The sequence below is a fragment of the Orbilia oligospora genome (genome assembly GCF_000225545.1).
Source record: "Orbilia oligospora ATCC 24927 unplaced genomic scaffold scaffold00215, whole genome shotgun sequence".
Lineage (NCBI taxonomy): Eukaryota > Fungi > Ascomycota > Orbiliomycetes > Orbiliales > Orbiliaceae > Orbilia > Orbilia oligospora.
Genome location: NW_011645772.1, coordinates 1,318,401 through 1,334,662, shown reverse-complemented (window position 1 = coordinate 1,334,662; position 16,262 = coordinate 1,318,401). Strand labels below are relative to the sequence as shown.

Below are 16,262 nucleotides of genomic sequence, written 5' to 3'. Positions count from 1 at the left end.
GGTCTAAAAAATTTCGCGGATCAGCCTTGCAAGTCACTAATATTTTCGGTTGAAATGGGGTTGATCGTTCAGCGATCCTACACTACCACGATAGCTGTGTGAGCGGCTTGATACCGGATTTACAGCCCATGATTAGACAATATTAATAATGGCAGTACTATAGTGGATAAGTTATTAATATACACTAGGTATATTAATAGATTTAACACTTATATAACTATTATGAGCTGATAAGTGCCGTCCCTTGATCGCAAACAAGATGAAATTTTTTAATTTTTTTTTAATATAACTTGAGTATATAAGTGTATATATAGCTCGCAAGGTCGAATGTTATGGGACGGAAAGTTAAATTCTGTTAATATCTAAAGAGTTTGGACAGAAATACGCGAAGAGGCAGCATAAAACAAAGGTGGTTATCTTCAGAGGCCAAAAGGTGTCCCACGTGTGCATCTGTGTATCTTTATCCAATATTTACAGCACTTTCTTCTCCAAAAGTATTGACTCATATTCAAAAACAATAGAATGGTACTGAGTAAAGGGTGGAAATACAACGCTATGCAATACAAGGACACCGAAATAACAAAAAAAAAGGTTCCAAAAACAATACATGGTATTTAAAGTTTGAGATGGTCACATAGAAGGTCATGGTGAATGGGGGATTTAAAATTCGTTTCGTGTATGCTCTGAGCCGTCGTTGTAATTCGGTTACAACGGGGCAAGGTAATTCGAAGGCACCAATCCTAGACACGACATGTTAGCAACTGGTAATGGTTCCGCTATACGAGTGATTGTATGCCTACCTATAAAGTCCCTTGCTTGAGCACTAGGCGGTAGATCGCCCACAATCTCGGCTTCCCACCACCCATCATCCTGTGTTCTCAAGATTGCCAAAATATCCATCTTTTCGAACGATAGCTCAATAGGAATCGTTGCAGTGAAAGTATATCTCGCGCGGGCTATATTCATTATATTAGCATCAAGATTCGTAGAACTTGTATTTTCACGATTAGGGGTACACACCATATTGAAGAACCGGCCTCCCGTCCCTGCTATATTGTCTAGTTGGATCTCTTAGCTCGATTCCAGTTTCCTGCTCCGGTCCGCCGGGTAAGACGACGGCCCCAGTCTCGGCATTCAACCCGTATGAGCTTCTTGGCCTTTCATTCATCGTCATCCTACTTCCAGGTCGCATGTCGGCTTCCATGTTGGCACTAACAAAGGTGTTACTACTCTGCTGACTGACAGGTCGATTATCGTTCATCATTCCCGTAGGGACCGGCGATGGAGATGTCCCACGAAAACCCATATGGGGTGAATGCTGCATAGCGGGCGGGACTGGGGATTTCGCTCTCATCGGAGCTGGTGAGGAAGTTCTCATTTGATTTTGCATAGCAGGTGATACAGGGCGACTCATCTGAGCGGCTGGCATTTGAGGCCTCTGCATCTGGGCTTGTTGCTGCTGCTGCTGCATTTGCAGTTCGCGCTGCCTTTGCTGCTGTGCTTGTAACTCCCTTTGCCGCTGCTCCTCCTGTTGCCTCTGCATCTCCCTTTGACGTTGTTGCTCTTGGAGTTCGCGCTGCCGTTGTTTTTCCTTCATTTGGAGTTCTCGGGCGGCTTGCTCTTCCCGCTCCCGCTTTAGTTGCTGCTCCCTAAGCTGTTGTTCTTTAAGCTGCTGTTCCTTTTGTTCACGGAGCTGTTGTTCTCGCAATTGTTGCTCCCGCAATTGCTGCTCCTTCAACTGCTGCTCTTTAAGTTGCTGTTCGCGAAGTTGCTGGTCCCTAATTTGCTGTTCACGAAGCTTTTGCTCTCTTAGCTGCTGTTCCCTTAGCCTCTGTTCTTTCATCTGCTGTTCCTGCTGCTGCTGCTCCCTAAGCTGCTGCTCGCGGGCCTGTTGTTCTCTCATTTGCTGCTCCCGCTGTTGTTGTTGTTCTCGAGCATGCTGTTCCCGAAGCTGCTCTTCCTTGAGTTGTTGCTCTCGAGCTTCTTCCTCTCTAAGTTGCTGCTCTCGGGCTTGTTGCTCTCGGGCTTGTTGCTCTCGGGCTTGTTGCTCCCGGATCTGCTGCTCACGGGCTTGCTGTTCCTTGATTTGCTGCTCCTTCATTTGCTGCTCTCTTATTTGCTGCTCTCTCATCTGCTGTTCTCTTAATTGTTGTTCCTTGAATTGCTGCTCCTTGAATTGCTGCTCCTTGAGTTGCTGCTCTCTAAGCTGTTGCTCTCTAAGCTGCTCTTCTTGCTCTTTGAGTTGCTGTTCACGCATTTGCTGCTCTTGGAGCTGCTGTTCACGAGCCTGTTGCTCTCTAAGCTGGGCCTCATGTTGCTCCTGCTGCTTTTGCATCTCCAACTGTTGTCGTTTTTGCTCAGCGGCTTTCCGTTGCTCATCCATCTTCCTCTGCTGCTCGAGTAACAACTCCTGCTGCCTCTGGGCTTCTGCGTGGGCTCTAGCTTGCGCCTGGGCCTGGGCCTGAGCTTGTTGCTGTTCTCGACGCTGGTTTTCGAGGGTCTCTGCTTCAGCAAGTGCACGAGCCTCCGCTTCTGCTTTTGCTTGAGCCTCTGCTTTCGCGCGAGCTTGTGCTTCAGCCTGGGCCCTAGCCTGTGCCTCTGCTTTAGCTTGCGCTTCCGCCTGGTTTCTAGCCTTGGCTTCAGCTTCAGCTTTTTCTCGTGCTTCAGCTTGAGCTCTGGCCTCAGCTTGAGCACGTGCTTGGGCTTCTCGAGCTCGGGCCTCAGATTCAGCCCTGGCTCTAGCTTGGGCCTCTTGCTGGGCTTGTAGCTCCGCTTGTGCCTGTGCTTGTCTCCGCGCTTCTTCCTGCTGCTGCAGCTGTTGTTGCTGCAGCTGTTGCTGGCCTAAAAAAGAATTCTGCTGTCCTCTTTGGGTGGCGAGATATTGGGCCTGGCGGGATGATGCTGAAGGTGGCGGGGGTGGCGGGGCAGCGCTTATTGGTACAAGCGCGGTCATTGGGTCCGCCACCACAAGGCCCGGGTGAGGAGACTGGCTACGTTGTTGAATAGCAGGACTAGCAGCTCGCTGTAGCGTTTCATTTGCAGATGAAGGGGTTGGGAGAGCACGTTGGCTTTGCCGACTAAGTGGTCTATCATCTGTATTAGACCTTTGACGGAGATTTACCTGAGGCTGAGCTGGGGGGATGATTTGTTCATTGTTAAGAAGGTTTTGAGCTTTATTCACATATCGTTGGGTTGTTTTTTGCATTTGAGCTGATGTGAAAGCAGGGGGGGGTAAGCCTAATGCACTTTGTTTAGGAGGCTCTTGGCGAATAGGAAGAGGAGCGGATTGCTGAGGTGGGGGGGCTTGCTGTTGGGGAGCTGCAACCGGAGCGGGGCTTGGAGCTCTGGCTTGGGGTGTTGGATTTCGTGGCGGTGGATTCCCTGGAGGCGGAGCCATATAGCTCAAATCACTTTGTGTTCTTTGAAGCTGAGGGGCACGGGCTTCTCTCCCTCCAAGTCCGGGGGTCGCAGGTGGGGCGGGTGTCTGGAGTCCATAGAACCTATCTGCAGTAGCTCTCGCATTCGTATTGACCCTTTTGTGAACCCCCTTCAGCTCTGCAAGAGCTTGTGCGATGGGGTCAAGATCAATATCATCGTCTATTGGGGGAGGGGGTTCCTCCGCCCTTGTGGGAATGCGAGAGCTCTGCTCGTTTTTTGCCTGGCTAGCAGTAACGTCAAACATGTTGCCCCCGATATTCAACATAACACTGGCTCTCGGGTCAATTGGTTCGGGCTCTGGTGTAGTCTCAAAATGATAGTTGGGCGCTGCGCGAGGTGCAGACTGTGGTGGTTGGTTTGGCAGTGCCCGCGTAGATTGCTGAGGTTGGCCGTATTGGTGAGCTTGTTGGGTCTGCTGTTGAGCAGTATGCGGAGACCATGTTTGCCTGTGGGATACTGGTGCAGTAGATTGCTGCTGTCGTGCTTGAGGCTGCGGCTGGGGTTGCTGTTGGTAGTATTGTTGCTGAGTTTGAGGGGGGGGAGGTTGTTGCGGGTGTGACTGTTGCCACTGATTTTGAGGAGGCTGTTGATGATACTGCTGCTGGTTCATCGCCATCATTTGGGGGTCATGGTATTGCGGTGATTGGGAATAGCCATTTCGTCCACGATCACGTTCCTTGTCCTTACTCCGTCTCCTAAACGGGGTATGAGATAAAAAGCCTTTCTTCTTGGTGGGGCTCTTCGACTCTGCTTGCTGCCGCTCGTATGCTAATTGCTGTTGCACATGGTCGAAGGCGTCTCCAGAAGAAATGCTAGTGGGGTTGGAGTACTCGCTACCACCATAACTGCTTAGAGGTCGGGGCTCTGGACTACCGGCCGAACCAAGGTCAGATGGTTGTCGGCGGGAATACCTCCCGTCCCCGGGATAATCGCTATAGGCAGATTGTCGACTTGGAGCCTGTGAATATGAAGGGCCATTTGCGTAAGGATCTTGTCTTTGCTGATCTCTATTATCTCTTCCTCCATGGGAATATGACTCTGCATGGTCTCTAGAACCGTCGTAATGCCTGCTCCCTCTTGAAGATGCCCCGTGGTCCCTTTCCCTCTCTCTCTGTCTCTCCATCTCCCTGTGCCTTTCCATTTCCCTATGTCTCTCTAGTTCTCTCTGCCTCTCCATCTCCAACTCCATTTCACGTTCCCTTTCTCTTTCACGCTCACGCTCACGCTCGAGCTCGCGTTCTCTTTCTCTCTCCCTCTCCCGTTCTCTCTCTCGATGCGATTTATTCGGAGTTCTATCACTTGTTCCGCCGGGACTATAGGGTTCCTCGTCTCTAAATTCTGGCGTGCTGCGTGACTTCCTTCTGGCTTCTTTCTCTTCCTTTGCTCTCCTCTTCTCTTCCTTCGCTTCTGAAATGTCTGGTTTAGACCTCGACTTCTTCAGTTTAGCGACAAGAGTGTCTGACTTTCTCTTAGCTTTAGCCGGAGCCTCGCGGCTTTGGCTTCGCCGGCTACGAGCAGAGGTCGTGACTGTTTCGGGAATACCCACAGATTCGTCTTCAACATCTTCAACGGTTTGGTCGAGACTCATCGGCGGTGGGATTGGGGAAGCCGAACGAAAAGATGGATTTCCTTCACGAGGGAACTGCGCAAGACTATGTCCTGCTTCATCCATGGACTGGCCGTCATCAGATACATCTCCTCTGCAGAAATTTATGTACTTTGGAGGATCTGGTATCTCTCCACCCGTTCCTTTTGACTGAATGAAATGAACTATGTCTTTCTCCACTTCACAATCCTCGAGCGAGACACGAATCTTTTCGCAAGATGCATCATCGGTAACGCAAACGGTTGAAGAAATGTTGGCAAAAGACCACAGGCTAGCTTTAATGAAGTCTAACCTTTCCTCCTCAAGGTCCTGGAATTTGTCGCAGGCTGCCTTCCAATCCCTATTCCAGCGTGCGGTTGTTTCTTCGAGGGTCTTGATCGCGTTTTCGTACTCATTGTTCGAGGCGGTAAGTTGGACTTGGGTCTTTTCGAGTTTTGCCTTGTTCTTTCGCTCCTCTTGCCCCATAACCATATGACCTTGTGCTAAATAGTTCTTGATGAGAAGACAGTCTTTTTCGTAGCGGTCTCTTGTCTACACTATGTCAGCTCATGCAGCTTATATTCAAACGGCGCTATATTCGTTACCTTATTGACACTATTCGTTTGAGACATTTTCGATTTTAGTAACTTCTCAACGCCAAGCTGGACGATTTTCCGTCTCTCTCTCATGGCGCCGGTAAAAGCGGTCAATGCATCGTCCAATTCATTTTTCATTTGGGCAGCGACATTAGCATGTTGCTTCCCGATGGATTCCAGCTCCAGTTTGACAACATCCAAGCTTGCTTTTAAAGATCCTGTTTCTTGCGATCCGAGGTTTTTGCGTGAAAGGGCGAGAAGTTTCTTGGCGTATTCATCTTCAATATTCGCTCGGGCTTTATAAGAAAAACGAGTTAGTATATCACAATATGAAGGTCTGCAGGATGCCTACTTGAATAAAAAGATTTAAGCTCCTCGCAAGTTGTCTTGGCACAGTGCATACGCTCGAGTAGAGGCACGACACCAGCGTCATCCTTTCCCCAAAAGTTGTTGGCGACTACAACAGTAGGCAGATTAGCTCATGCAATTGGCCGGTATAGATTCGAGAACGATGACGTACAAGACAAAGGCACGCCAGGGCCGCCGGATACCCCGACTACGGCAGGCATGGTCGCCTATGAAGCTCCTTCCAGAGCGATGTGAATCTTGGTTTGTAACTCGAGATCCCAAGTTCCCGCTCGCCGGCGGATGGGCTGTCGGCGCTGATAATGTGAATCAAACTGAGGGGTAGCGATGCCACTGAGGGTAGGGCGACCAAGCACGGAACATGTATCGGAAGAAGTTTTCAATTTAAGAATAGAAACCAGGTTTGAGCAGTTAAAGGGGCTAGTGGAATGTCAGGTAGCCGGAAGAAGCTGCTCGTGGCATCGCCAAAAACAACAAGGATCCAAGGGTAACGCAGGTGCCAAATATGTTTAATACCAGGGCGCAATTTCAATGATATGACGATAAGAGAGAGCGAAAAGAAAGAATTCAAAGAACAAAATTTCTGAAGCTCAAGGGTATGCGGTGTGAAGTGTCGAGATTCCCTTGCAGGAATCGATCGAGGACTAGGTCGGAGGGAGCTGGGGGTGCTATATCAATCTATCGTCTATGGCTAGTCGTCTTGGGTTTGGTTAGTTCGGCGGTGAGGCGGATTTGTTGTTCAACAAGCCAAGCATGGGTCGTCTCCACAACAACCGTTTGGGGCGCCTACTTGCTCTCACAGTCTCGGTCAAATCACATCAATATCACACACATCACAGAGAAATAAAAGCCCCCATCACGAGATGATAATTGTTTTTAGCTTGATGAGCTTGCGAAAGTTGGAAGAAATTTGATTTGGATAGGTCCCACGGGACACGTTGACTTGCATATAAACGGGATGGCCAATACCATGAGTGAAGCTCTTGGCACCTATGTCCATACAGCATTAGGTTTCCTGAAAACCCCAGGGCTAGCTTCAGACTGGAATGACAAATCTCGTGATGGCATGGAGCAGAGATTGAATGGTCGCTTTGACGTTAACAACAGCGTTCCAGGCATCTGATCTAGAGCAGAGCCGCAGACGGAGACTTGCTTGTTGCAGTTGGTGCAGCCGAAGCCCTGCAGAATGCACTTGGATTCGGCATTCGGCCCATCGCTGAGCACCCGGTTGTCTATCACCTTTAGCTGCGGCGGAAATATGTAGCCAAATCTGCGGAGCCAAGTGAAGTATAGCATTGGTCCTGGTGGAGAATTTATGTTAACGGGAGGAGGAAAGAAGCTACCGTGACCGGCGTGGCTGGTTGATGGTGGCGATATGTATACAACAGGCGTTTCATGCATCATATGTATACTTCCCAGACTTTCCTATCTTATCCCTCGATATGATTGCTCAAGAGGAATCATTATCTTATTATTCTGCGAGTGATAGGAAAGATTGCACCATTGTGGGTTTCCCGATCAACATTTCCATCGGCAAACTCATACCGACATCTGTCGTTCTAGAATTGGCTACAGTCTACCACCAACCAGAACGTAGGCTGATTTGGCTGAGAGTACCCCATATCATGGATGGCCACCAGTGTAACCGACTAGGATGCCCTGAAATCTGTATCTTGATGATTCTCTTTGGTTTGACTTTTGGGTTTGAGCCGTATGTTGTTGATACGCCATTTGCTTGCTTGCTTGAAGTCCTAATGTGCACATAAAGCACCAAAGGTAGAGATCGATTTCAGAGTATCATCAAGCCCTCGGAAATCCGTGCCAGTTTCACGGGACTGCTGTAGACCGTGTATTTTCTGAGGAATATATATATATAAGTATATATCCTGTGAGGTATAGCAAGTACCTAATAGGCATGAATCGGGTGCCGCAAGGTAGTTTGTAGCCCTTGTACATGTCCTACATCGTGCACGATCCAATCTAGATCAATAAAACAACTTCGCCTCGTATTTTACTGATTCAAATACAAACTTACTTCGACTTGATCCCTTCTGCCATGCTGAATACACTTTTCTATAATATTGATATCGTAGACATATGATCGCCGTTGTCGTTTAGCAGATTGTCGCTGGAGTCTATACATAGTGACAGTGGTTGCGGTTTGTGTGCCGCAACACCACGCACCTTCGCTGGAGCTTTTTGTATTTGCTTTTCGCCTCTCCAAAATTAATAAGAAACAATCGAACACGCAAAATACACTTCTCCTCACCAAACTTCTAACGACCTCTGCTCCCCACACACCCTCTCACCATCATCATCATCATCACCTCCATCCAATCTTACCCCATCTCTCCCCTTTCCTCCCTTCTCACGGCCGTTAGAACCAATCTCGAGTCTCGCTCGCTCCCTTCAGCTCGCTGAATCCCCCATCCTCTTAGCCCTAGGTATCATAAGTATCAACAGCTCTCGCTCACCCAGCCAATATAAAACCTCCGACCACCTCGTCAAAAATTAAGGTCCAACATCTCAACAGCAGATATCCATCTCGACACCGCTCTTTCCTCCACCCTTACCTCTATATCCACCCATCAAATCTTACCAATAGTAGCAGCAGCAGGGTTTAACCTCATAGCTGCTGTCTCGAACCGCCACGACGCAGTCACCTAGTGCAGGACCTGCCGGGTCGTCGACCTCGGCGTCGACGGCCGGTGGAGGGGCGGCTGGCGGTGCCAATCTGTCAAAGATTGTCGTGGCTCAGGTGTTCCTTCTTGTTAGTACCATGAAGGAAGATAAATATGAATCACAGGCCAATCAAATCAGACAGGTAAGGCTTTCAGGTCGCATGCCGATCCCCATCGTCCTCCACGTTACGCTAGTAGTTGGCATACTAACCACTCATAAAATTTAGCTTTGCGAGCAAAACGGTATGGAGGTTTACACCAAACTTATACGTAGACTGATCACTGGAAATGCCCCCACTATCTTCCCAAATATCAACAGACAGATCGAAAACCCCCATAATTACAAGCTATTAGTCGAAGAGGTTCACAAAGCCTCCGAGAGCACAAATTCCGCTAAAGATATCGCCGAAGCGATTGCGGGTAATGACACGGACCTATTTAAAGACTTCGACTTGGCTGGTTTTATGCGGCATTTCAACTTAGACGCACTCGGTCGAAGCGTGTTCGCACTTGGTTTCAAAAACAGTCCGAAGGCAGACCTTCGAAACAAAGGTGAATCCTCATAATTTAACACGTATTTCGCATAAAGAGACATTCTAACACTCTTCGGTTTGGTTAGCTCATGATATCATCACCAATGCTTTCGGTGCAATGCTAGAGATCCTCGGTAACTCTGCCAAGCACGAGAACTGGGACCCGGCTCTAATTGCACAATATCTCACCGACTACCTCTCGGAACCCCTCCCATCTTTCTTCGACCTAAACGCTAAGCTAAACTTGTCGTACGCCGCACGCGTCAGGTTTAGTTCTTCCACCATACCTGAAGAAATCCAAGTGGTCACGGACTCTGTTGAAAAGTTGAGAGGGCAGGAGTCTTTAAGGCGTCTCTTCACAATGGCTGGCTCCAATAGCACAAATTCTCTCGATGCTTGTCGGGAGGTCCTCAAAAGGAAGTGGAAAGTCGAACTAAGTGAAGAAGAGGTAGCCGAGATGCTTATAACTATGGCTACTGGCCTACATCCAACTGACTGGAACCCGGAGGTTTTCGTTAAAGCAATCTTGGAAAACAACATTGGACCAGCGTTTGATTGGAATTTGTTAATCGATGTCCTCGATAAACCAGAGTTCATCATCGAAGACCCCGATGGTCTTTCTCTTCTTATTAAGGGACTCCTCGTGGCAACCCAGAAAAACCCAGACCTCGAGATTTCTAGGCTTTGGTCCGGACGGAAGAACAATCCGAGGTCACAGTTGTCGATAATGAAGGCTCTTCTGAGCCGCAGATTCGAGAGCTTCAACTTGGCCAAGGTTCCTAATCTTCAAAAAATTGTTTCTATCAACGACCAGTTCCAAGATGCGCCAGCTAAGCTTTCTGCATTGGCTACAACCTACGAAAACCAAAAGCTGAACTCTCTTGGTGCTGTGCAATCTCTCCTTTATTTGGCTGTCGATCGGTCCGTCCCGAAGGATGTTAAAACAGAGGCCGGCGCTCTTGTAGAAAGGCAATGGAAACTCGTTCCCGAACTTCTTCTCGTCGGGGCATTTATTGCGGATAAACCTTGGGCCCAGGAGCATGAGGGTATAGTCAAACGACTTTTTAGTTCGTTTTTTGAAGGCTCGCCCTCCCGTCAGCTAGTCTTCTACCTTCTGTGGAGCTATGATAGGCTCGGTGTCATGGAGCGCTTCATCGAAATATACAGAGGCGATAAGCTCAAGGTTACACGAATATTGGAAATTGCTAAGGAGATCCAAATTCTATGGGACTTGACCAAGTCGATCGCGTATTACGAGCTAGCTCTTGATATTGCCTGCCTAGCTGCGGTTTCAGACGCTCTAAACCTCGAAAAATGGCTTACCGAAATGTTTGCTGAGAATGGGAAAGATTTTATCAGTGAGACTCTAATTTTTCTCGAGACAAGAAGCATAGCAGACTATGAATTCCAACCTTCTGAAACTGAGAAGCAAAAGAGTCAAGTCAATCTTCATGCTGCTGAAGTTAGCCAAATTCTCGAGGCTTGTGAACAGTCGTAAGTTTTACCCCCCAATCTAATATACTCCCAATAGCTAATATCTCTGTCCCTCAGCGAACACTCGGCTCTTGCAACCGCAGAGCAAAGAGAGTTTATGGTGTCGGTCCAACGAAAATGCATCCAATCATACCCACGACTAATAAATCTTCGACAAGGCCACGACCACATCATACTTTCTGCGAACAGAAACAAAAATACCTTCTCCCCTGATGTCGATAAGAAAATGCAGGATTACTATCAGAAGATGTACAGCGGTGAAATCACGATAACAACGATGGTTAAAGACTTGCAACATCTAAAAAAATCCGACACTGTTCAAGATCAGGACCTCTTCGCGTGCATGATACACAGTCTTTTCGACGAGTACACCTGTTATCCGTCCTACCCTATCGAACCGTTGGCCACTACTTCTGTCCTTTTCGGTAGCTTGATAGAGTATCACTTGTTGGAAGGGCTCGCCTTGAACGTTGCCCTTGGTATGGTCTTGGACGCTGTCAAGAAACACCCTCCAAGGGACAACATGTATAAGTTTGGTCTCCAGGCTTTGAAGCATTTCCAAACAAGACTACAGGAATGGAGGGGGTTTTGTCAGCATCTAACTACAATACCTGGACTTCATGATACCGATATTATGGAAATTGCGATGCGAGTGGTTTCGTCTGGGGATGGACAAAACACATTAAGCGAACCGGAACCGGAACCGGAACGCATAGCTTTCCCAGCTCCAGGTCTAACCAATGGGGCAGTCGAGCCCACATTGACACCACAACCAGCAGTTGAGTTCAGGGCTCTTAGGCTCGATCGGTCCCCTCAAGACGAGGATTCTTACGAAGAGCCCGTTGAGCGTGTCCGAGACAAAGTCCTTTTCATCGTGAACAACCTTACCGCCTCAAATCTCGATGTCAAGTTAAAAGAACTGCAAAGCACTCTCAACGAAAAATCGTACCGTTGGTTTGCCGACTACCTCGTTGTCCAGCGCGCCCGTCTCGAGCCTAACAACCACAAACTTTATATCGATTTTATCGAAGGTCTCGGGAGTCGAATTCTCCATGCTGAGGTCTTACACGAAACATACCGGAATGCTTTCAACCTCCTTAACAATGAAAACACTGCTCTTTTGATCAATGAACGCACACATCTTAAACACCTCGCTATCTGGCTCGGAAGTATGACCCTCGCCAAAGATAAGCCTATCAAGCACAAAATCATTGGATTCAAGGAGTTTTTGATCGAAGCGTACGATACACAGCGCCTCCTCATCGCACTACCCTTCACCTGTAAGGTATTAGAGCAAGCCGCTAGATCCACGATTTTCAGGCCTCCAAACCCTTGGACAATGGCTATACTTCGGCTCCTAGCAGAACTGTATAGATTCGCGGAGCTAAAGCTTAACCTTAAATTCGAAATTGAAGTCCTTTGCAAGGCCCTTGGAACCGATATAAAGAATGTAGAAGCATCTACAGACCTTCGGGATCGCCCCCCACTCCAGGAAGAGAGTGATACGCTAGTTGATGGACTGGCGGACTTCGGAGGATTGATGTTTCCAAGGGACGATCGTGCTGACCGCTTCTCAGAAAATGCCATTAACTCCCTCCTTCCCGACCTCCATAACCAGATCGTCATCAACACCACTCTCAACGGTTTCGGGCAGCATCCTAAAGTCAGGAGCATCCTCACTGCGGCGATAGAACGCGCGATTAGGGAAATAATGTCGCCTGTTGTTGAGCGGTCGGTTACCATCGCTGCTATATCAACAAGTCAACTAATTCTCAAAGACTTTGCTACCGAGCCCAACGAAGAGAAAATGCGTAAGGCCGCTCATAGTATGGTACAAACAATGGCCGGTAGCCTTGCTCTTGTTACTTGCAAGGAACCTTTACGGATGAGCATGTCTAATCATATACGCCAACTCCTGGCCAGCAATGGTTACCCTGAGCAAACCTTCGCGGATCAAGCTATCTTAGTCATTGTCAACGACAATTTGGAACTCGCTTCCGCTGTGATCGAAAGGGCCGCCCAAGAGAAGGCTATGCCGGAAATCGATGACAACCTCCAGCAAGCCTATGCAGTCCGTCGGTTACACCGCGAACGCGGTAGACAAAATGGTGGCCAACCTTTCACCGATCCGGCCATATCGCGATATATGGTGTCTTTGCCAGAACCCTTCCGCCTTAAACCCGGAGGGCTTTCCCCAACCCAGCTTAATGTTTATGATGACTTCTCGCGCATGCCACGAGCTTCTAGCGAGGTCATCGCCACCGCTCGTATGTCCCAGGAAGTTATCAGCGACTTTGCTCCAATCGGCCAACCAAGTGAGGGACCATCGCCTGTCCCACTTACCCACCAAAACCTTGCCCTCGCCCAGCAACAGCAACAACCTCAACAGCGACAAGCCCTACTACCCCCACCATCTATTGTATCTCGCCCTGCTCAAAGCCCAGGCGAGATGTTCAAGTCGACAAGGGACCGTATGTTCGTAAGTAAACCCTTATTAATTCTATATACCCCCACGGTCACCATTAACACTTTCCCAGGAATTGCTCAACGAGATAGGGGTGGTATTGAAGGAAGTTGCGGCGGATTCTCTTGCCGACGTTCCTGAAAGTAGTCACCTTAAGGCTTTGATGAACGACTTTGTCCGCATCGCTGCCGGCTCCCCTTTTATGGACAACCTCTGCCTTACCTTAGCAAGTTACTTGTATAAAATATTATACGAACGGGCTGAAACGGCGGTCGAGGCTGAGACCTTCGTCTTCTTGTTGGAAAAGCTATGTCAACTATCCCAAAATACTGCACAGGAGGTTATGGCAACACTCGTTTCCCCGGAAAATGAACAGTTATTCAATCTCCCTTTTACAAACCTTCTCATCCGCAGCCGCCTCATCACCCTCAGCATGCTGGATGTCACAATCGCCCGTGCCATCGAAGGCAGGAAGCCAGGTGCAATCGAGTTTCTTTCCGGTCTCATCAGAGAAATAGTCCTTGGACCGGACCCCGTTGCCCTCAGGTCCGATTTCGCTGGTAGTCTCGATAAGCTGTTTCACTTTGTTCAACAGGATCCCCAAAATACTGTTGGCCGCTCTCTTCTACAAGAACTTCAGAAGTTCGAGATGCCTCCGGCACCACCAGAAGAAGAGCAGCCACCAGAAGAAGTCACAATTCGCGATCAGTTAGCTTATATATTTGAAGAATGGGTTCAGCTTTGCGATCACCCCACCACTACCGAGAAAAACTTCGCCGCATTTATTTCGCAACTATACAACGAAAAAACCCTTGAAGATCAATCTACATCAGCACTATTCTTCAGAACTTGCGTTGAAACAGCCATCGAGCATCATGAGAAAGAGATCACGACCGCTGAAGATCCTACTTTTAATAGCGTTTACAATCAGGTTGATAGCTTGGCAAAGTTAATAGTTTTACTTGCGAAGTACCATCTTGAAACTGAAGGAGAAAGCGCAAACAAAGCAGAATATCTCAAGGCCATTTTCTCCGTCATTATTCTTGTTTTTAATCACCAACATGAAGTTATGAACGGAGCGGTTTTCAACCAAAAGGTCTTTTACAGGTTGTTCTCTAGTCTATTATGCGAGTGGCACGAGGTTGAGGGACAACTTGGTGAATATCAACGGCCAATAATGCTGGCTTTCTAGTAAGTCCCCTAGACCAATAAATTGAAATTTATGATTCTGACAACAGTTTAGCGACTTGATTATGGCCCTGCAGCCAGTGTACTATCCTGCATTTGCGTTCGCTTGGGCTAGTCTTGTTGCGCATCGTCTATTTGTCCCTAAAATGATTGCTTTGACTGATGACGACGGGTGGAATCTATATGAGCGAGTACTAGAAAGGCTCCTCCGCTATCTCGGTGGCCTTGTCAAGTCTCCCGAACTCATCGATGAAATCCTTCACTTCTACCGTGGCATTCTTCGGTTCCTCCTTGTCCTCCACCACGATTTCCCCGACTTCCTGGCGGAATATCATAACTCAATATGCGCATCAATCCCAACCAACTGCACTCAGCTACGCAATCTTATTTTGAGTGCATTCCCAATTGGATCTAAGGAATTACCCGACCCCTTCACACATGGTCTCAAAGTTGATAGACTACCAGAGATTCGCAAACCGCCTAAGATCGCTTTGCCCCATACCTTTGGTGAACGTCTCGCCCAGCTCGAGATCAGAGAGGCTGTCGACAGGTGCCTAAACGAAGGGCCGAAGGAGGCAGATATCGCACTTATTGCATCCAAGATGACCCTCAAGTCTCCTGGCTTCGACAAAGTTAATGTGGACGACTTCTCGCTTAATAGTCTTGTCATTTATGTTGTTATGCACGCGATATCGGTTGGAGAGAAACGGAACACAGCAGCATTCATACCACATTCACCACACACCACCTTCTTATTCGAACTTGCACAGGTCTTCAACCCAGAAGGTTCGCGATCCCACCTAGGTCTTATTTGTGAAATTGCCTGGCTAACATCATAATAGCTCGATACTTCTTCTTAGGCGCTATGGCCAACCAACTGCGTTACCCCAATAGCCACACACACTTCTTTAGCTGCACTCTCCTTTCTCTATTCGGGCATGTTAAGGGCACTCCGCACGAACTAGATATTCGTCAACAGATTACTCGTGTTCTCCTCGAGCGCCTCATAGTCCATAGGCCACACCCATGGGGACTAATCATCACACTTCTTGAGCTCCTCAAAAACCCAAGCTATGAGTTCTGGAACCTAAGCTTCATTAAGGCAGCACCCGAGGTAAACATCAACCCAGAAATCCCGAAGACCAAAAATATCACTAACTCAGAACAGATTGAGAAACTCTTCGACGCACTGTTCGCTCATGTCAACCACAGCCCCCAGCTTTAATTCCAATGAATTCAATGCAAGAAATCCAATCCATCATGGGTTTTCCTCTTCGCCGATAATATATAAGTCAGCTGTTGAATATCCCCTATATTCCATCTCCTAGAAGTCCAAACTATTCAAATTTCCCTTTGCTTGTCGTTTTATTGATGACCAAAACTATATCCCGGAGTTTTGCGACGTTCACGGTTATATGGGTATGAGTTTACGGCACTCTTTTTGTTTCTAGGGTCTTCGTTATTAGAGGTCTTTATTCCCCAGCGTCACCGCATCCACATATCCAAAACAAGAACCCCAGCTTCCCCCTCTTCATCCTTCAATCCTGGAAGCATTCATGATTTCCTTTCCCATATCTGCTTCTCATCTCCATGAGTAGGGATACTTTTTTTACTTATGTGTTCTTTTTTGCGGTATATCATCGATGGTGTCCAAAAGTCATAGTCATTAAGCTTTTTAATATTCCTTCTTGTATATTTGTTTCCAAGACGTCCCACTTCAAGGCTCTATAGCCTCGAAAAATCCTATCAGGGTCAACTTGTCCAATCCAGTTGTCTTAATACCTTACTAGCTAGTCTTCTCCTGTATATCATCTTGAATCCTCTTCCGAACCCCCCGCTAGTTTTTTTCTTCTCATATCACCCTACCCCTCAAGCCCTTATACATCACTAGTCCCACAATGATTACCAAGGATAGCC

At 47.8% G+C, this 16,262-nt stretch overlaps 3 protein-coding genes across 3 annotated transcripts; 1 reads left to right on the top strand and 2 right to left on the bottom strand.

The window, feature by feature from the left end:
* Positions 1-705: 705 nt before the first annotated feature.
* AOL_s00215g398 (uncharacterized protein) lies at positions 706-6,188 on the bottom strand (the record flags this gene model as incomplete). The annotated part of the gene is made up of 6 exons (XM_011129600.1): positions 706-740; positions 801-956; positions 1,021-5,575; positions 5,629-5,915; positions 6,023-6,076; positions 6,140-6,188. The coding sequence occupies 6 exons, from the start codon at positions 6,186-6,188 to the stop codon at positions 706-708; spliced, it is 5,136 nt and encodes a 1,711-aa protein (XP_011127902.1).
* Positions 6,189-6,975: 787 nt separating this feature from the next.
* Positions 6,976-7,281, bottom strand: AOL_s00215g397 (uncharacterized protein; the record flags this gene model as incomplete). The annotated part of the gene is made up of 1 exon (XM_011129599.1): positions 6,976-7,281. One exon carries the CDS (start codon positions 7,279-7,281, stop codon positions 6,976-6,978), a length of 306 nt encoding a protein of 101 aa, XP_011127901.1.
* A 1,483-nt stretch (positions 7,282-8,764) lies between these two features.
* On the top strand, positions 8,765-15,570 carry AOL_s00215g396 (uncharacterized protein; the record flags this gene model as incomplete). The annotated part of the gene is made up of 7 exons (XM_011129598.1): positions 8,765-8,809; positions 8,894-9,218; positions 9,286-10,693; positions 10,751-13,172; positions 13,231-14,348; positions 14,401-15,131; positions 15,188-15,570. 7 exons carry the CDS (start codon positions 8,765-8,767, stop codon positions 15,568-15,570), a joined length of 6,432 nt encoding a protein of 2,143 aa, XP_011127900.1.
* Between the last annotated feature and the right edge of the window lie 692 nt (positions 15,571-16,262).